At 45.0% G+C, this 22034-nt stretch overlaps 1 protein-coding gene across 1 annotated transcript in view; it reads left to right on the forward strand.

The window, feature by feature from the left end:
• The first annotated feature begins 502 nt into the window (after positions 1-502).
• MAPKBP1 (mitogen-activated protein kinase binding protein 1) overlaps positions 503-22034 on the forward strand; it is a 206699-nt gene continuing 185167 nt past the window's right edge. Inside the window, exon 1 of the mRNA XM_075330612.1 lies at positions 503-873. Within this exon, the coding sequence (XP_075186727.1) occupies positions 754-873 (120 nt within the window). The 5' untranslated portion in view covers positions 503-753. The remainder of the gene's footprint in view (positions 874-22034) is intronic.

Genomic DNA, 22034 nt, shown 5'->3' on the forward strand with positions numbered 1-22034 from the left:
CGAGCATGGTAGTGCCCGCTCATCACTATATACGAGCATGGTAGTGCCCACTCATCACTATATACGAGCACCCGAGCATGGTAGTGCCCGCTCATCACTATATACGAGCACCCGAGCATGGTAGTGCCCGCTCATCACTATATGCGAGCACCCGAGCATGGTAGTGCCCGCTCATCACTAGATATGAGCACCCGATGTCTGCATGGGATCATTTTGAGCAGACTTCCCCCTTTAATATACGCGTTCACCTGCAGCTTTATTAGTTGCTGTTTGCTCAGTCAACAAAGCGGAGCGGCCAGCACATGACTGCATTGTACGCCTGTGTGCGGGTTATTTACTGCATCAGTTCCATACTATAATTGTTGCATTTTCGGCTGGGCTGTAGAGCTCGGTCTCCCCTGATTCCTGCGAGCTCTGGCTCTGCGCACCACAAACCCTGCACGACTCTGCCATAAATTCCCCGCTCAGCCTGTAACGTCTGCTTCTCTGTAATTCCAGGTCCCTGTGTGCTGGATGTGACAGCCATCCCCTCCACCCCGTCCATCCTCCTCCTGGTAACAAAAGCCAGCACTATGGGAAGTCGCCCTGGCATCGGCCGCACATGCTGACGGGCACAGTGGCGCTGTGCCTGCTCCATGTGCACAATGTGACAATGCACGAGGACTGACTGTCTGCTGCCGGGACACAAAGTGCAGGTTATTTTTCTTTTTTTAATTTAAAGGATATTTTTTTTTTTTTTAATTATTGTAAACTATGGCTACGACAGAAGCTGGAAGCACCATAACCAGTCGCCTGAAAAATCTGCTCCGCTCCCCTTCAATAAAGCTAAGGAGGCACAAGCCGGGGAACAAGAAGGAAGACATTGGTAGCAAGGTGGGTGTATACGACACATTACTCTCTCATGTTTTGTGGGTTTCTGGTAGCCTTTGCATTATAAGGGTTCGTTTTTCCATTTATTTTTTTGCTGCGCACACATGTGATTTCTAAAAATCCAATGAAACAAAGCTGATTTTACTCAAGTGAATACATAGCATATAATCCGCTGAATATTTATTACATGTGAAAACATACCCTAATAGTCCATTAAAGAGAAGCTGTCAGCTTAATGTGAGAGCAAAATAATGTAGGGGCCGAGACCCCAATTTCAGTGATGTCACTTACTAGGCTGTGTGCTGTAGTTTCAATGCAATCAGTGTTTTATCAGCAGGAGATTAGCACTACATACAAAACTGTCCTGCAAATCTGTTTAACCCCGCCCACCACCACTGATTGGCAGATTTCTGTGTACAAGCTAGCAATCAGTGGTGTGGGCAGAGCTATATACAGCATAGCATTCCGACCTCCACAGCAGAGAAAACAGGGATTCTAACAAAACTGCACCAAGCAGTCAAGTAAGTGATACATCACTTGAATTGGGGTCTCTGCCCCTACATCATTCTACACTCACATTTCATAGCAAAATCTTGCTGACCGGTTCCCTTTAAGAAAATATTGGAACCATTTATTTCTTTTTTGCCTGCTTATTTTTCATTCCACGAGGTTTTATAGGCTTGATATTTTTTTATGGTGTTTATACATAGTTATAATTATATACTGCTTTTTTGTCTTAACTTTTTGAAGGAGTAAGAGAAAAAAAAAAAAACTTTCACATGTAGATGAAGTAATGAAGCTGTTGTGGTAGCCATATTGGTTGTTACATACCAACCCCATAAAGGAATAAACAGCGCTACTTTTGACCTTGTGTGATCCGCGCCCGTATGGTTTTCTGTCCTATAATTGCAATTATATTATTTGGCTTCAGCCAAAATTAGCAATGAAGCTGCACATAGATGGGCAGGTCTGTCCTAGACACCCTGCCTGTGGGTGAGACATCTGGCCATGCTGGCGGTGCCCGCCGTGCCAGCCGAGGTACCGGCCGTCTCCTCCTTTCTGTGAGAATATACTGTAAACAGCTTGGTTGATCAGTGGGAGAATACAGCCGCCACTGTTAATTGGCATCCATAGAAGTCAATGAGCCATCTGTGTTTTCGGGGGGAAGAGCCGGTTTCTTTCTTGAAGTGTGTCTCATTCCTGGATGATAAAGAGGGGTCCGGAATGAGGGGCTTCTACCCTATGGATACATACAGCTGTGCTAAGGCATTTATTAGCTAGACAGCCTTGGTAAGTGATAATGTGTACAAAATACTCGGCGTCTAAAATAAAAACCTAAAAAATGTCAAAACAGCACTATATTATGTAAGAGCTGTGTGTAACCCGGAGCTCACATGACATTGTGTCATCTGCAGTGTAACATAACCGGCACGGAGAAAAGCCCGGCGTGGAACTGGAACCTGCACAAGGCTCAGCTACATTTGTGATTATTTTTTTTTTTTTTTTTTTTTTTTTTGTTTGTTTTTACATACTAGAATTAGTGAGATTCAGTCACTACTTTACAGGGATATTCTTGCTCTAATAAGTGATGGAACTGCTGGGATATGCCATTACGTTATGATTTTGGGATGTGTGACCCGTGGGACCCCCATCGATCCGAAGAATGAAGGGGATCTGTCACTAACTGGTTCAGCTGCATCTGTAACCTTAAAGGCCCAGTCACACACAACGACTTACCAGCGATCCTGAAAACGATGCGACCTGATAGGGATCGCAGGTAAGTCGCTGGGAGGTCGCTGGTGAGATGTCACACAGTCAGACCTTACCAGCGATGCAGGAATAATACAGGTCGCAGTAGCGACCCGTATAACGATCTCAGCAGTCACTGTGACCCTGTCACGCAGCGTCACACACAGCGATGTGTCCTGCCCAGCAGGACGTCGCCTTTGAAGAAAATGGCCCGGACCATTCTGCAACGACCGGCAACCTCACAGCAGGGGCCTGATCGCTGGTAGGTGTCACACATAACAAGATCGCTAACGGGATCACTACTGCGTCACAGAAACCCTGACTCAGCAGCGATCTCGCTAGCGATCTCGTTATGTGTGACTGTACCTTTAGGCTACATGCGCATGCTGCGTTTTTTGGTGCAGTTTTGTTGTCAGAACTTTGACTTCCCAGCAAAGTCTGAGAAGTCAATTTTGCTATCTTCACCTTGCAGTTTGTCAGCGTTTTCTTTGACAAAAGTTTGTGACAAAAAAGAAGCAGCGTATTCATTCTTTTAGCGTTTGTCACAAAAAAGCATCAAAAACACATGCTGTCAATTTGGTGCGTTTCTGTTGCATTTTTCATGCGTTTTTGGTGCATTTTTGTATCAAAAATGCATGAGAAACGCACCTATATTACGAGCGTTTTTTTGTTTTACATTTCAAGGCTCTCTCTGACAAGGTTCAGTTTTGGTTGCTGTTTGTGTGCAGAAAAAACTGCAGTGTGCGCATGTAGCCTTAGGCCATGTGCGCATGTTTGCTTTTTCCCTTGCTTTTTTGGCTGCGTTCTAAACTGCACTGTGTCAATGACAAAATGCGTGCGTTTTGCTAGTCCAGCAAAGTCTATGAGAAATCAGAATTTCCATCCGCACGTTCCTTTTTGTTAGGCAGCATTTTGTCTGACAAATATTTGTCAAAATCGTTTTGTAAAAAAAAAAAAAAAAAAAAAAGCAGCATGCCACTTCTTATTGCATTTTGGTTGCATTTTCCACCCATTGACGTCTCAATCTCAAAACGCACTGTCCAAAATACGGCCAAAACTCAATGAACACGCTTGCGTTTTGGATGCGTTTTTTTTTTTGTCAAACACATTGATTACAGTTGTCAATGCAGAATGCAACGTGTGCACATAGCCTTTGCGTATGATCCCCGGCTGCAGATTTTCTGCACCAAAAACAGACTGTTTTGGCAGGAAAACGCTGCAGAAAAAAACACGCATGTTTTTTTTTACTCTGTTTTGCGTTTTTAAAATTTTTTCTTTTGCTTGTATTTTGATAGGAAAAACAATGGAAAAAACACAAACAATTGACAAACCAATTGTTTGGTACAGATTTTTTTTTTCTTTTTTTTTTTTTTTTGCACCAAAATCTACAAGAAAAAAAATGCATAAAAAAAAGCAGCATCTGCACACAGCCTAGGCCGGTTTCACACATCCGGCTTTTTGCCGTTTTGCCGGATCCGGCGCTCTCCCGTACAGTTAATACAGTACAATGACAGCGCAGCAAGCGCCGGTCACATGCTGTCATGTGACCGGCGCATGTGACCCGGAAGTTACAGCGCTGTCATTGTACTGTATGATCTGTACGGGAGAGCGCCGGATCCGGCAAAACGGCAAAAAGCCGGATGTGTGAAACCGGCCTAAGGCTGCATGCCCACAATCGGTGTTCACAGCGTTTTGGACGCAGCATGTTTCGGCATTTTTATTTTTCCCACTGTACAGAAAAAAGCCCAGCATTTTACAATAGTTTCTAATCTCATTCTCATAATGCGTTTTATTTTTTTTATTTTTTTTTTTTAATTTGCAGTCCAAATGCTTGAAAAAAGAAAATACCAGTATTGTCTGCAGCATCTTTCCTGCCAAGCACTGTGGTTTTTGGTGCAAAAAACCCCCACTACATCTGAACATACCCCTATGTAGAGTCTTGCACTCGTACAACCACCTCTTTACCAAGTGGTAGGAGACTGGTGAGAAGATGGCAGTGCCGGGACGTGTCGTCAGCTGGTGATTAGGGGAATATCCCACCTCTGGGGACCCCATTGTCACCCAATAATGAAGTATCTGTCATATACAGGATTTCTGCGTCCTGTACAGAGCTTCGGGGTTTTTTTTGTGGCGGGAGGTGTATATCAGTGATGTGTGCACAGGCTCTTGTTTAGTTCTTCTGTTCATTCAGTGCTGAAATAACTCTTCCATGGTTTATTTGAGGTCACCAATGTCATTAAAATCCCTCCTGTGATGGGGGTTAATATAGCGCCAAACACCACCACAGAGCCGTCCATGTTTACACTTCCACCAGAATTAATGCCGCTACGCTACGGCTTCCATCCTCCACTAATGCTCTTGAGTAAAAGTGAATGTTTGTGGGGCTTCGCACATTCAGTCGTCCTAACCGGGTGGTCGGAAGGTCATCCACCTATACATAAATGCTAAGCTGCTGCACCCCCAAACAAGTGTGGATGCCCCCGAAAATGAAAAGGGGTAGTCCAAGACTAATCCTGTCCACGGATCGGTCATCAATATTTGTCCTTCTCCCTCTGAAGACCTCCATTACTCCTCTGCACTTGCACTAATGAAACTCTGCAGCACGGTTCATGACTTTTGCTTCTCTGCTCGGTGCACAGCTGCGTGCATTTAAAAGATGGCGTCATAATAGCGGAGGTGGGGAGTGATGGACGAATTCTCCGGGATGATACATGTATTAGTGGTGCTTTAATAAGACGGCGTGACCCTGTCCATATAACCGCCAGCGAGAGCCGTCATCTGGGAGTCATCGCCTCCTCTTTTGCAGATGGAGAATTTTGCCTCTTCAGCATTTTCAGCCTTGCATGCTCTTTTTTTTTTTTTTTTTTTTCTTTTTTATTTGCAGTGTTTTTTTGTATAGCGCTCTATACTTTAACATCTTTTTACACTGTCACGGTTAAGTGATGCTGTTACTTTTGTGAAGCCTCCAGGGGGAAAAAAAAAAAAAAAAGTCTCTTAGGCGACATTTACGGGTCAGATGGCGAAGAAGAAAGTCGTACTTTGGCATTTTCAGGTCAAAATCATTCAGACGTTTTCGGAACGACTTCTAAATAGGCAGGTTTGGGTTTCTCCTTCCACCAGCGCTGTGTGATTAACCCCGGGGCGATGTACTATGGGAACCACGGGCAGCGAGAAGTGTGGGGGGTGGGGGGGGTCCGGTGCTGCAGAGCTGAGATTTGCTTGTGTGAAGAACGAACAACTAAAAAACCCAAAAATAATAAAAAAAAAGGTCATTTTCTGCTTGGTACACCTGTAATTTTTGGAGGAGTCTGGGTTTTAGATCTCCATATTCAGACCTTTTATGCTATAAAGTACAAAAATTCTACAGAGGGGCTAAATTATTACCCCTATTTTACACCAAAGGGACAAAATGTGCATGAATGATGATCTACTTTTTATAATGACCTAGAAAAAGAATTCCTTAAAGGGGTTGTCCAGGACTAAAATATTGATGACTGGTCCTTTTTGGATAAATGGTGAATATCAGATTGATCCCTACGGTTCAGCTGTTATCAGGTCTTGTGGCTGTCGGATGTATATGGGGCTTGGACATGACGGCTCTGCACTGTGATCGTTCTCGGGCACCGCGGCTCTGCTCCCATTTACTTTAGTGGGATATGAGAATGTCCACCACTTACCGCTGTTGTAGAACCTGATAAAAGCCGATTGGTTGTGGTGCCGGGTATCAGACCTTTTTCCTAAGCTTTGCACATTTGTATCTTACGCCTGGAGATCTGTGATAGTATAATCGTCAACGTAAGTATACCAGCCCCATTGGGTCTGAGATTTGTTTAATAATGTATTGTGAAATCTGGTGACAGGTCCACTATAACACGAGGACAGCTCTAGTCCGAAAGAATGGAACCTGCTCTTTGTTCTTGCGCCGATTGGGGTCCTGAGATGCGTAATAGGGGTTGCTTTCCAGAGACATTTAATAGGAACCAGTCGTCTGATTCTTGCTGCCAAGTATGACTCTGGAGAAAACCGGTGAGCAACTACATGTCTTGGGTAGCTAGTCCCTACACATCTCCTGGGACTTCGCCCCCGCCCTGACTCTAGATTGTGAGCCCCGATGGGGACAGTGTTGATGTATGTAAAGCGCTGTGGAATTAATGGCACTATATAAGTGAATAAATATTATTATCCCAATGACTGACAGGTGTTTCCTTTATTCACATACATAGTGAAAAACCGTATATCACTCTCCACTTTTTTTTGTATGTGTAGTCTTTTAGTCCAGTGGGCATGTCATACAACTGTTCTCTATGGGAGATGTCTTATTGAGCACGCCCAGTTGGCTAAAACACTAGATTTACTTGAAGGAAAAAAGGGGCCATATCTTGGGAACAGTGAGGGGCAGAAACAAAAGAAACTATGCCAGCTGGAGGAGATGAGATTAAAAAAAAAAAAAAAAAAAAAGTAGTAAAAAAAAAAGAAAAATACATATTTTTTGCAATTGACGTGTCTCTTTTAACATTTTGAAAGTTTTTCTTGCACTCTTAGGCTATTTGCCCACGGGGGCTTGTTCTGGCGGATTTTGCCGCGGAAAACCTGCGTATTTATCTGGATTTTCCAGATAAATCCGCAGGTTTCAGCATGTACAGACACTCCCCATATTATCCTATGGGACATGGGGACTGTCTATGTCCATGCTGCGGTATGTGCGGCTGCGGAATATACTGTGGATGTCCCACTGCCGCACATAACTGCATGTCAATTATTCCTGCGGAATTATCTGCGGAAATCCCGGCCCTCCACTACGGAGATGGAGGTCGGGACTTCCGCAGGTAAATCGCATGACTGTCCGCAGGTTTACCGCAACAATTCCGCTGGAATACCGCAGCAATGCGTATTCCGGGGAGCTGCTGCGGTAAACCTGCGGCCGTACCTGCGGATATATCAGCAGAAGCAAGCTCCCGTGGGCACATAGCCTTAGGCTACGTTTACACATCAGTTTTTTTCCATCAGGCACAATCCGGAAAAAAACGGATAAAACTGATCCGGCGCCGGATCTGTTTTATCCCTATTGAGTTGTATTAGCGCCGGATTGTGCCTGATGGCCTTGCATTGCATTCGGCTTTTGACAGATCCAGCATAATTACTCAATGCGGTGGCCGGATGGAACGTCTCATTAAACGTTTTTTTAGTCTCTGAAAATATCTGACGCGATACGGCGTGATTTACAATGGAAGCCTATGGACGCCGGATCCGGCGCGATGCGGCAAAAAAAACTGATGCGGCCTCGGATCTTTTTTTTTTTTTTTAAACTGAGCATGGTCCAATTTATAGAAAAAAACGGATCCAGCAAAAAACGGACGAAACGGATGCACCGGATCTGTTTTTTGACGGATCAGATATACCGGATCCATAAAAAAAAGGATCAGGCGCATACGTTTTTGCATATTCTGCGCCAGATCCGTTGCATCAGGCACACGCCGGATTGTGCCTAATGCCAAAAAACTGATGTGTGAACGTATCCTTAGGCTGCTTTCACACATCCGGTTTTTGCAGAGCAGTTCAATCCGGCTGAAAAACCTATGCAACGGATGCGGCGAAAAAAAACTGATCCGTTGCATAAGTTTTTCCATGCGGCTTGTCCGTTTTTTGACGGATGCGGCTTGGTAATGAGCATGCGCAGTGCAAAAAACTGCATCCGGCGTCCACAGGCTTGCATTGTAAATCGCGCCGGATGCGGCGCAATGCGTTTTTTTGCTGTACGAAAAAAAAGTGCCAGGCAACGTTCCATCCGGCCGCCACATGGGTTAAATATGCCGCATCCGGCAAAAACCGGACGCAACGCAAGGCGGCACAATATGGTGCTAATGCAAGTCTATGCGGGAAAAAATGTGACCGGCGGAAAAAAACCCCAGTTGCGTTTTTTCTGCAAAGCATCGGATTGTTTCGCACTGCAAAAACCGGATGTGTGAAAGTAGCCTTAGGGCATGAGCTGCTTTCTGCGGATTTTGCCGCTGAAAACCTGCGGACTTTTCTGGATTTTCATGATAAATCCGCAGGTTTTAGCATGTACAGGCACTCGCCATGTTATCCTATGGGACATGGGGAGTGTCTGTGTCCACGCTGTGGAAAGTGCGGCTGCGGAACATGGTGCGGATGTCCCGCAGCCGCAAGTAACTGCATGTCAATTATTCCTGCGGAAATCCCAGCCCTCCACTTTGGAAATAAGAGGCCGGGACGTCCGCAGGTAATTCGCATAAAAGTCCGCAGGTTTACCGCAGCTATATCGCTGGAATCCCGCAGCTAAAAATAGCTGCGGACGCCGGCGGCAGCTGCAGGAAACATGCGACCGTACCTGCGGATATGTCCGCAGCTACAAACTCCCATGGACACATAGCCATAGATGCAGTAATGAAAATCAATGTCTTATTTACAAATCTATACTATGTATTAGGCTAAGTTCGCACACTGCGTTTTTTTGACGCTGCGTTTTTGGCTGCTAAAAACGCACCTGCGTCGAAAAACGCGTCAAACGCATGCGTTTTTACCGCGATTTGGTGCGTTTTTGGCTGCGTTTTGCTGCGTTTTTGATCTCTGCGTTTTGCTGCGGTTTTCCAATGCATTGCATGGGGGGGAAAACGCAGAAAAACGCAGGAAAGAATGGACATGTCCATTTTTTTTTTTTTTTCAAGCTCAAAAACGCAGCTAAAAAAAACAGTTGTGTGCGGACAGCAAAATTGAAAACTCATAGACTTTGCTGGGGAAGCAAAGTCCTGCAGTTTTGAGGCCAAAAACGCACCCGAAAAACGCACTGTGCGCACATGGCCTTAGTAGTTTCTATGTTGCCAGATCTGCTAAGAAAATGCAAATCCTCCTCCGGGTGCGTGCAGTCTGCTGACTGACTGTTCGCCTCCTTGTACAAACGTCTTTAAACCTCGTTATCTGGAGAAGATAGGGCAGATCTGTAAAGGAGCCAAACACTCCGCTTGCTGCGAGATGTGGAACTCTTCCTGTAACTGACTTTTTAGTCTTGTTGTTTGCAAGTGGTTGTCAGGGACTGAGGGTTTGTTCTCCTTTTGTGTATGTGTTGTATGTTGGTTTTTTTTTTTGTCCCCCCCTTATGTTTTTATATTATTATATACTGTCAGACTTGTAGATCTGCTCTTTTCGCTGGGTCGGTTCCCTAAAGCGCAGTTTCTGACAGCACACGTGTGGTTAATTCCGTGCGCAGAGAGAGCAGCTACTTACAGGGCTACTTTTTGGATGTCACCAGTTCACCACTTCTGTAAGAAGTGGCTGTGAAATCTTAATAGGAATATCCACCCCATAAACACCATTTTTACATTAAACAATTCGAAAATTCATTGTTGATAAATCCTATTAGTTTGTGGGTCCAGTGATTTTTATTTATTTATTTTTTTTTCTTTTTCCAAACTCCCTTCAAAGTTAAGGGTCGGTTCACACATGCGGCATTTCACCGGATTGCCGGATCCGTCACACTCCAGTACAGTGTAATACAGTACAATGGCATCGCAGCAAGCTCCGGTCACATGCGGTCATGTAACCGGAGCATGTGACCGGAGCTTGCCGCGATGCCATTCTACAGTATTAACACTGTACTAGAGTGTGCCATATCCGGTAATCCGGCAAAATGCCGGATGTGTGAAACGGCCCTTAGAGGCAACTTCTAGAAATCTGTCTGCTTGGAGCCACCAGTAGGGGGTGCTGAGTAGCTTAATTTATTCAAGGGAATATTGCCCTGCATAAGGACTGTGCAGTGGGTCTCCATGCTCCCCCTAGTGGTGGTGGTAGGAATGCACAAGTATTATCAATTGCTTATGTTTGTGGAGAGGTTTTGGAGCTTTGAATGGGCAGAACTGAGCAGTGACAGTGATATAAAAAAAAATGTGACTTAAAGGGAACCTGTCAGGTGCAATATGCACCCAGAGCCACGAGCAGTTCTGGGTGCATATTACTAATCCCGGCCTAACTGTCCCTGTATACACTAGCTTAGATAAAGAGATCTTTAGTAGAGTACTTCTAAAGATCCTTTACGATATGCTAATGAGTGCAGAGACTAGTCGCAATGGCGTTAGTTTTCCTCAACTAGTCCGCCCTCTTAGCATGTTAGCACACCCATAGGGACATGCTAACATGCTATTCAATGCCCATTCCCCAGCATCAGTGGCAGTGACGCACTTACCTGTGTCCGTTGTCACCGCTTCAGGATGTTCAGAAGTCCCAGCATTTCTGGTCATGTGCACTATGAAGCCGGGTGTATGTGTCCCAGCTTCAGACCGGAAGTGCTGGGACATCTGATCATCCGCACTGACCCTCAAGTGGTGACAACGGGCACAGGTGTGCACGTCACTGCTGATGATGCTGGCCAATGGGCATTGAATAGCATGATAATACGCCCCTGTGGGTGTGCTAAGAGGGCGGAACTAATGCTCTTGTGACTAGTCCCTGCGCTCATTAGCATATCATAAAGGATCTTTAGAAATACTTTTTCTATAGATCTCTTTATCTATGCTAGTGTATACAGGGATGGTTAGGTAGGGATTAGCGATATACACCCAGAACTGCTCTTGGTACTGAGTGCATATTGCACCTGACAGGTTCCCTTTAATGGGAAAAGGTAACACAACTTCGTTTGTCACTTTTCTTTGCTTGGGTAACCAGTCAGTCATTGCTTTCAAGTTGTCCGTTGAAGAATATCTTGTACTTTATTTTTTTTTTTTTCTTCCTATAGGCTGTAGAAAAATTCTAAAAATCATAATGACTCAGTGTCTCTCTGTCACTACCACCTTCCATCTTTGACAGGCTGCAAGACATCTGACCGCTGCAGCCAATCTCTGGGCTCCGCAGTGATGCCCCTGTAGCCTGAATGCCGAGCTCATCGGCTGATCCTTGGGTCCTGTTTGGAAGTAAACAGCTGCCTGAACTTTCTGCCTACTCCTCTCTCCCCATTGAAAACAAATGGTGATTGAGCATTCATGGGTTCAGTGGGGAGGAGGAAGGCACAATGAGGGTTTGGACACCTTTTTAGGTGAAGGTGATGGGTGCCTTCAAGGATGGGATAAGTGTCCCTCCCAGTGACCCTTGTCTGAAGTCTTCTCTGCTTCCTTCCATGACATCTGCTTCTTCTGTCAACCGCACAAGTGAACAATGACTGAAAACAATATAGTTGTGTCTAACCAAGATAAAATATACTGTATATATAATATTGTGCCTTTTACGTACAAGGACAGGACCCCCCTACCACCATAAGCTGACCCAGATATTAAAGCAGGACATGTTTTGGTGTCTGGGACAGACGGTGCTGCCTTCTCTCCGCGCATCACGTCTAATCTCAGAATAAATAATGTTCCGGTCCTGGCAGCGCTTTTCTACAGACGTTCCAGGACCTGCATAAACGGTACGCTACAAAAGTGCATCGGACTGCTTTATAGGGATAATGTTTTAATAATGGCAAAGCCGCCTCCTCCCCCTTACCGCTCACAGCAGCCTGTTATTTTTTTAGAGAGCAGCTCAGCGCGATTGTCACTCTTCCCATTGGCTCACAGGCCGGTTTACTACAATACACTCGGACATAAAAATTGGCTACAGTTGGTGTCTAAAGGGGGTGTTATACGCAGCGATATCGCTGGTGAAAGCACCCGCCCCCGTCGTTTGTGTGTCACGGGCAAATCGCTGCCCGTGGCGCACAATATCGTTAGGACCCGTCACACGTACTTGCCTGCCTAGCGACGTCACTGTGGCCGGCGAACCGCCCCTTTTCTAAGGGGGAGGTTCGTGCGGCGTCACAGCAGCGTCACACAGCGGCCGCCCCATTGAAGCGGAGGGGCGGAGATGAGCGGACGTAACATCCCGCCCACCTTCTTCCTTCCTCATTGCCGGCGTCCGCAGGTAAGGTGAGGTTCGTCGTTCCCAAGGTGTCACACGTAGTGATGTTTGCTGCCGCAGGAACGACGATCAACCTGTGTCCTCTACAATCAACGATTTTTTTTTTTTAAAAAGGAACGACGTGTCAACGATGGACGATAAGGTGAGTATTTTCCATCGTTAACAGCCGTCCCTTGCTGTCACACGCAACGACGTCGCTAACTATGCCGGATGTGCGTCACAGAATCCGTGACCCCGGCGATATATCGTTAGAGACGTCGCTGCGTGTATCGGGGCCTTAAGGCTTTGTTCACACATTGCTTTTTTGGTGTGGATTTCCTAAACTGAAACTCGCATAAAAAATGTCTTTTCCACAAAGGCACAGATTTATCAACAATGTTTTCGGTTCTGATTTGATTGGTGCAAGTCCCAGCAGTCAGAGCCCCCATCAGCAAGCAATCGCCTATCCTTGTTGTCACTATACAAGTTCTTTGAATTAGGACTCGTCCAGTGTGTCTGTACTGTAAAATACAGTGGATTTTATGTGCAGAAACGCCACTCCAAATCTGCGATGTGTGAACCTAGCCTAAAAGGGGTTATAGTCAGGAGTGCAAGTTATCACCTGTACTGGATGCGTAGGGAGGGATGTTGACTATGGCTGCTGCCCCCCCACCCCCCCCCTTTTTTTTTTTTTTTTTCCCGTTTTTCATCCCTCTCTATGGGACATTGTTGTCTATAGGTGGTGAATGGAGCTGCAATGCTCATGGAGAAGGCTTTGGATATTCTAGCAAACTGTACATTGGAGAAGGTCATGGACACTAGCTTTGTCATCTATGGAATGGCCACTAGTTTAATAATCGGGCCCTTATCTGTGAATGTTCAGAGTAAAAGGTCTGTTTATTGTCTCAGGGTAAGTTGCCGTAGGACAGTGACCTCCAGTGCTGATGTACAGGCTCATGTGCGGGAAGAATATAACTCAAAAATATTTCTTGGATTTGTACAATCTTATCCAATGAAACTTTAAAAACCCTAGTGCATGCCCTTATTGTCTCCCGTCTGGATTACTGCAACCTCCTGCTCTGTGGCCTCCCTTCTAACAGACTTGCACCCCTACAATCTATCCTAAACTATGCTGCCCGACTCATCCACCCAAAAAAATCCAAACGATAACATTCTCTTTTGTTCACATCCCATGGTATACAAGCAGTGTAGTTTTATATGCCTTTTCACCCAATGGAGTCCAAAAGGTTGTTCCCCCATTGGGCCGGTAACTTTTTTTTTTTTTTTCTTTTTGTTTTCAAATTGTGTTCAACCTGTGCTACTATATGTCTACACAGTGTCATATGTCAGGGAATACTCCCATTATGTCCCCCACTTATTCACCCTGAACTATGTGTACCGATTCTTCTGGATCCTTCCACTCCGCTGCGACCATCCTCCCAAGACCTGTCTGCAACTTTGGCATATTTGTACCAATTAATGACATAATAAATCTCAAGAAAATGCTCAAGAAACCAATAAAAATGTATAGTTTTATAAAATAGTAGAAAAATCAGAAAAATACATATCACTTTAATTTTTTTTTTTTTAACAGAGGTGTCTACTTAGGACACCGACGCGCGTTTCGTCAACCGTCAAGGGACGATGTCAACTTTGACACATTGCAGCATATTATTAAGTTACTCTACGTATTGTGCTCATGCAGAATCAGAAAAGACGTCCTGATAATTTCTCATGGAGTATTTTCACATGTTGCACACTTTTTTTGTCTTTTTTTCTGAATCCAGTGTTAGTGCAGATGCATGTCAGGCTGCTAGGGATCCCATCACCACAACAAGACACTTAATGGCAGGGCCTGGTGTTACTATGCAGATCTTATGTTACAGTGAGTCTCCAGAGTCCACATAAAGCTGACAGGTAAATAGAAAGCTGTGCACGCTATGCTCCCTGATCAGTGTATGGCTCAGCAGATCTTTATACGTGTCCTCAGAAAAAAATGCCATTGGTGTAAAATTAGCGTACAAAATGGTGTAAAAAATTAGTTAAAAAAAAGTTCTAAATGTGATCTGATTACACAAGCTGGACAGAGAAAAGAAAAAAAACCAAACATAGGTAGCAAAAGAGAGTATACAGACAGCACAGTATGCTATCACAGCTGCTGCTTCCAGTGAGGTAAAACATTTCCCTGCCTGTTTTAAACACAATGTTTTACCTCACAGAAAGCAGCAGCTGTGAATCCATACTGTCCTGTGTGTGTAGTTTATTTTGCCTCCTCCCCTGCCCAGGAAATGTGGGGGAGACATGAGGCTCCTTTCATACATTAGATGGTTTGCTGGTCCTGCTAGTATTAGCAGATTGGGGCAACGTTTATTTTAATTTTTCATGGGGGGGCCTTTTAGAGGGTTTGTGTGACACCATGTATACATGATCTATCCAAAATGGAGCCATGAGGCCTAATGCACAGCATGCATTTTGGATAGTGTTGGATGCCAGTGACGGAGACTGTCTTTCAATAGAGGTGCAAATGGAGCCTTTGCCCCTCTTGAAAGACCACGTAAGGCACTGTGTACTGCATACTATTATTTGTATAACGCTAGATTCACATTTCCGTTAAAATGTATCAGTCACAATCTGCGGCTATGGTAAACAACGCAATCCGTTTATGGGACACAACGGAATCCGCTAGACTTGTATTAGTGGTGGATTGCGACTGATTACCTTGCGTTGCATCCGCTGCGTTGTGGTCAGTCGTTTTTTGACTGACTGCCGGGCGGAAGCAACGCAGAATGTAACGTTTTTCTGGCTGTCAAAATTAACGCGCCGCGCAGGAATCCATCGCCATCCGTCAAGCTTGTAATGGATGTCTATGGTGCTGGATACCGTTGTAATCCATCTTACAACGGAATCCAGCGCTGGATTCCGTCATGCTCTACTGAGCATGCCCAGCATGTTTGGCACACCTATTAGGCTGTCCCAAACACAAACGGATCATGACTGATCCGTCAAAAAAACGGAAGCACAGCGGATGTAACGGACGCGATGGATCAGTTTTTTCACAGGATTCCTGTGAAAAACACATCCGTTGCGTCAGTTGACATCTAAAAAACAACTAATCCGTTGCTGACGGACCTGACGGATTTAAAACAACGGAAATGTGAACCTAGCCTAAGACTGCTCTTTTTACGGTCTTAGGAATAAGATTCACCATTGTTGCTCTTTTGACTCCTGATCATATAGGCCCGGCTCTGACCACACATGCAATGTGCACTTGGCCGTACCACCACATATAGGGACTTTGCACTTTGATGTGACTGCTTTTATTTCAGTCTTTTGCAGGCTTCTTTTGCTCTTGCTGTGCAGAGATCACGCGCGGACGCACACTCCTGATCTGTTAGCGCCATGTAAAACGATCCAATAATCCTGTTTCAGTAATCCTATACAGTATATAGGCTTTCATTATATGGAATAGGCTTCCCCCGGACGCCGGCGTCTCCTGATCTCTTCTATTACACGTGTTCATAACCCCAGGAGGTGACGGAGGTGACGTGCTATTTTAGAGGATCGGATTAACAGCTTTGTAAAGGGGGCGACCGGTGCTCATTATTGAATAAAAGATGACAGCTTTCTTATTTACTCGGCTGGGCATTATACTGGCATTGTGAACCGAGATGGATAGAAATAGAATATTCCCCATTCAATCCATGTGGATGTATCTAAACCCAATGCATGAGAACAGCTATACTATCTGCGCTGCCTATATATAACGTTAGATATTGGATGAATGGGAATTTACCGCCGTATCCGCCATGTGAATGTCATTGGTGTGCCCCACTCTTGGAAGACCTGAGGCCAGTAGGTCACAACACCTTATTATGTGCTTGTCTGCATCTTGTGTTTTAAATGCATCTACTTTCTTTTGGTGCTGTAGGGGTTAACTACTCTTTCCTATCTGGCTATCCTTTGGAGCTGAGGTGCAGCTCTTTGTGATCATTCCACTTCACTATAGTCAGTCACGTATTCTTACCATCTGATGCTGGTTTTAGAATCTTTCTTATGCTGACTGCTTTGGCAGAAGCTGAGGAGTCCTAACTATTGCAGCTCTGGTGTTAGCTGCATTGGAGGAGCTTTGAGTGTTTTTTTTTTTTTTTCCTTTTTGTGTCTATTGTCCCCTTGTCGGTCTCCCTTCCCTTGTGATGTGTTATTGTAGTGGTGAGACTAGTGCTCTCGCCGGCCTTCTCACTAGCCGGGTTAAGTTAAGGGCAAGCGATAGCTCAGGCATGTGACCGCCGACAGGGGACGGACCCATATATGGATGTTGGGGAGTGTAGGGATCAGCCTCAGATGAGTGTAGGAGGTGACCCCACTCCCTTCTTCCTAGCGCCAGGGCAGAGGTTCTCTTATTCCCAGCGGAACCCTGGTAGTCACTGTGTGACAGTCAAAGACAGGATGAGACTTGGAAGGGAGCAGGGCAGGTAAGTGCTAATACTGTAGTTCAATCTTTTTAACGGGGACCTTTTTGAAGTAGTGGTATGGCCATATAGGTTTATTTTTTCTTTCTGGAGAAGTCTGTTATGAGAAATTTAGAAGCCATATGGAAACCTTGCTGCAACACTATTGATATGAAGAATACTGAAAAGACAAAAGGCACTAATAGGGTACTAACGTTACAGAACGTTTGCAGGTAATTTCAGATGTGCTCACCTGATACAGTTGTGAACATAGTCACAAGTGCCATTGAAAGTGTGTATGTTACGGCTGCAGCAGGCACCACGAGGATCAAGTAGTCTCCCGCGCTGTAGTAAGAAGATGGTCCGCAGTAATGGATAAATCGGGATTTTCTTACGCGGTATTGAGATCACATCTCCTTTCTCAGATAAATCACACATGTTTGGGACGCCAAAGCGCATTGTTCCTCCCTTTTTTTCCTTCCGCTTTTTACATATTTTCTAAATACTGGTATGGCTTTAGACGCCCTTGTCTCCAATACAGGACAAATCTGCTCAAAACAGCGCTGTAAGTGCACGGGGGGCGTGTCAGTGTATTTCCATTGCTGCTTTTCAAGTGTATGAACCTCCCCCCACCCCACCCCAGTGCACTTCCAGCCTGATTTGCATGTGACTTCTACATTAGATTTCCCATAACGGGCACTTCAGATCTCAACAAAAAAGGGATCAGATTTATTTGGGACAATCACCTCCGCAGTCATACTACTAATCCCATATGTAAAATTATGCCCGTAAAACAGTGTTCATAATGGTAATTCCCTTTTGGCCCACTCCACAGGCTTCTCACCAAGTTACTAGTAAATCCAGAGGACAGAGTATTTTCCAAGGCACCAGAGTTGTAGCTTCTTTCCTTTATTATCTGAAATGCTATGATAATGCATTTTGGATAATAGAAGAAAGAAACTACAACTCTGGTGCCTTGGAGTTACCCTGTGCTCTAGGTTCTCTTAAAGGGAATCTGTCAGCAGGTTTTTGCTGCCTCATCTGAGAGCAGCATAATGTATGCAAAGACATCCTGAATCCAACGATGTATCACTTAGATTACTGGCTGTAGCCGTTCTGACACAATAAGAATTTTTAGCTTTTCTCATGCAGCAGAGCTGACAGAGCTGTCCTCGCCCACACCAGGCTCTCTATAGAGATTGAGCATTGATAGTTACCTGTCAGAGGAGGAGCCATGCCGGACTACTGTGCAGGTGTCATTGTTGTCTAAGCAATAAGTACTGCTGCTTTATTAAACATAGCAAATGCAGTAAACAAAAGACTGGATTGTGACAAGTCGGGCATCCCTGCATTCTCTGTTAACCCTTGCAGCCGGATGTCTTCAGCTTACATGGCAAAGACCTGCTGACAGATTCCCTTTAAAACAATAACTTTTATTTAGTCCATAACCCCCCTCCCCTTTTCCCCTTTTGCATATAAACAACCCTTGCTCAAGTATTCACTGTAAATTTCAGCAACAACCAAGCAAAGCTGCACATGTAAAGCAGATTATTCTTCTGTCCTAGGCACAAATGGTTTCTGCTGTGTATTTTTGGTGATTTTGCAGTCTGGATTGACTGCTCCCTTTAAACTGCCACAAATTGCCCCCTCTTAGCATTACATCTTAGCGGGATTAGGGTGTAGCTGTCATTTCATGCCATAATTGAACTTTTTGTCTGTGATCTTAAACTTTTATGCTTTTGATTGTGAAGTGGCAAAAAAAAAAAAAAGTTGTCTGTTCTGTATTTTTCTATTTTTCTCTATCGGTTTTGCTTATTTCTTGCTTTTTTTGGATAGTGCTAATAGCAATACAAAGCCAATTAGTGGCTATTCCGCCTGACCTGAGCTACATCCTCCGCAGGGAGCATTCATATTACAATTGCTGAACATTTTTTAACAAAAAATAATCCATGTTGCAAAAAAAAAGTTGCCAGCAAAGTAGATGAGATTTGTGCAAAGCTGATCTGCACGCCACCACTTTTTTTTCCTGCACTTGCATTTGTATTGCAGTATTTAGCCAAAGACGTAAAAAGAAGAGAGCGGGGGAAAAAAGTAAGCAAAATCTGCATGTTTTGAAAGCAGGAAAACACTTTCCTCAAAGTTTTAAAAAAAATTATATAATTTTAATTTATTATTTTTACACTATGTGCAGAATTATTAGGCAAATGAGTATTTTGATCACATGATACTTTTTATACATGTCCTACTCCAAGCTGTATAGGCTGAGAGCCAACTACCAATTAAGTAAATCAGGTGATGTGCATCTGTGTCGCCGATGGATGCTGATCCTCTTCAAGGATGCCACAGGGATTTTTCAGTATCGCAACAGGTACTGTTAGTTTTGTATATATGTGTCGTGACGCCACTAACGGCTTGCGGTCAGGGATGTGGATGACCGCCACTGCAAATATTATGAGTGTCCGGGGTTGATGGGGTTTGCAGTCAGATGTTTCAGCCTCCTGTGAGTGAGCCAGGCCCCAGGGGCTCGAGTGAGCAGGGTAGCAAGTCCGGAATAACACAGGCGGAGTCCAAAAGTCTTTTTAACTGTTTTTTACTCACTTTGATGTTGTTGTGAGCTGACCCCGGCGTTGCTGTGAGTAACCAGGTAAGATCAGGGTTCCTTCGGGCCAGTCTAAGGGTAACCTGTTAGCTCGCCTTCCTAGCACTCTTGTGTTCGGATAACCCTCTGACCTGAAGTACCGTGGGGGTCTATCCAGGGAGTCGCTACTGCCTTTTCTCCCCTGTGTTCAGCCCGTTTGCCGGCAGCATGGACCATGAGAGATTGCTTCAAGCTCTGTCTCCTTATGGGTCCCTGCGTTGCTGCTGAGGCTCGGACTCTGTGTGGTTGGTGAAGTACCTGTGGTTCCCCTCACCGCCAGGTTTAGCAAGTCGTTAAACTGGAGTCTGCTCTAGGGACCTGTACCCAGTACGTGCCTAGTCACCAGGAGCACCTCTTTTCTCTGACTACTCGGTGACCATTCTCCCCCGCTAACTGTTACTACACTGCGCAGGGTCTGACTAGTGTGAGCGCGTGTGTCCGCCTCGCGACTGCCGTGCTCACCACCACCAGACTGGCTCTCCTTCTTTCCCTGACAACCTCTGCACTTTAGCTCTCAGCCTCTCCGCTCCACCCCTTGACGAGATTTGAAAGCTAGCCCCCTCTGGAGACTACTCAAGGGTCCCATCTACTGGTGTCTGAGACTTGGTTGCTATGTGTCTGTGCGTACACACCTCATTCTGGCCCTTAGGATTACCTGGAAGTACTGTCCCAGCATGGGTGCAATACTCAGTGGTGCCTGATCGAATCAGGGGCGCCACACATCTCTGTAACGAGGAGGAGTGTGGTGTAATGACATCAACACCCTATATAAGGGGTGCATACTTATTAGGCAACTTCCTTTCCTTTGGCAAAATGGGTCAGAAGAGAGATTTGACAGGCTCCAAAAAGTCCAAGATTGTGAGATGTCTTGCAGAGGGGTGCAGCAGTCTTGAAATTACCAAACTTTTGAAGCGTGATCACCGAACAATCAAGTGTTTCATGGCAAATAGCCAACAGGGTCGCAAGAAGCGTGTTGGGCAAAAAAGGCGCCAAATAACTGCCCATGAATTGAGGAAAATCAAGCGTGAAGCTGCCAAGATGCCATTTTCCACCAGTTTGGCCATATTTCAGAGCTGCAACATTACTGGAGTATCATAAAGCACAAGGTGGGCCATACTCAGGGACACGGCCAAGGTAAGGAAGGCTGAAAAACCACCACCTCTGAACAAGAAACATAAGATAAAACGTCAAGACTGGGCCAAGAAATATCTTAAGACTGATTTTTCAAAGGTTTTATGGACTGATGAAATGAGAGTGACTCTTGATGTGCCAGATGGATGGGCCAGAGGCTGGATCAGTAAAGGGCAGAGAGCTCCACTCCGACTCAGACGCCAGCAAGGTGGAGGTGGGAACTGGTATGGGGCTGGTATCATCAAAGATGAACTTGTGGGACCGTTTCTGGTTGAAGATGGAGTGAAGCTCAACTCCCAGACCTACTGCCAGTTTCTGGAAGACAACTTCTTCAAGCAGTGGTACAGGAAGAAGTCGGTATCATTCAAGAAAAACATGATTTTCATGCAGGACAATGCTCCATCACATGCATCCAACTACTCCACAGCGTGGCTGGCCAGTAAAGGTCTAAAAGATGAAAAAATAATGACATGGCCCCCTTGTTCACCTGATCTGAACCCCATAGAGAACCTGTGGTCCCTCTTAAAATGTGAGATCTACAGTAAAATTCTCAGAACAGTGTCTGGAGGCTGTGGTGGCTGCTGCATGCAATGTTGATCGTAAACAGATCAAGCAGCTAACAGAATCTATGGATCGTTGGCTGTTGAGTGTCGTTATAAAGAAAGGTGGCTACATTGGTCACTCATTTTTTAGGGTTTTGTTTTTGCATGTCAAATGTGTATTTCTAAATTTTGTGCAGTTATATTGGTTTACCTGGTGAAAATAAACAAGTGAGATGGGAATATATTTGGTTTTTATTAAGTTGCCTAATAATTCTGCACAGTAATAGTTACCTGCACAATCAGATATCCTCCTAAGATTGCCAAATCTAAAAAAACCCCACTCCAACTTCCAAAAATATTAAGCTTTTGATGAGCTTCAAGAGGTAGTCACCGGAAATGGTTTTCCAACAGTCTTGAAGGAGTTCCCAGAGATGCTTAGCACTTGTTGGCCCTTTTGCCTTCACTCTGCGGCCCAGCTCACCCCAAACCATCTCAATTGGGTTCAGGTCTGGTGACTGTGGAGGCCAGGTCATCTGGCGTAGCACCCATCACTCTCCTTAGTCAAATAGCCCTTACACAGCCTGGAGGTGTGTTTGGGGTCATTGTCCTGTTGAAAAATAAACGATGGTCCAACTAAACGCAAACCGGATGGAATAGCATGCCGCTGCAAGATGCTGTGGTAGCCATGCTGGTTCAGTATGCCTTCAATTTTGAATAAATCCCCAACAGTGTCACCAGCAAAGCCCCCCCACACCATCACACCTCCTCCTCCATGCT

Source organism: Anomaloglossus baeobatrachus, chromosome 12 (genome assembly GCF_048569485.1).
Source record: "Anomaloglossus baeobatrachus isolate aAnoBae1 chromosome 12, aAnoBae1.hap1, whole genome shotgun sequence".
NCBI classification, from domain to species: domain Eukaryota; kingdom Metazoa; phylum Chordata; class Amphibia; order Anura; family Aromobatidae; genus Anomaloglossus; species Anomaloglossus baeobatrachus.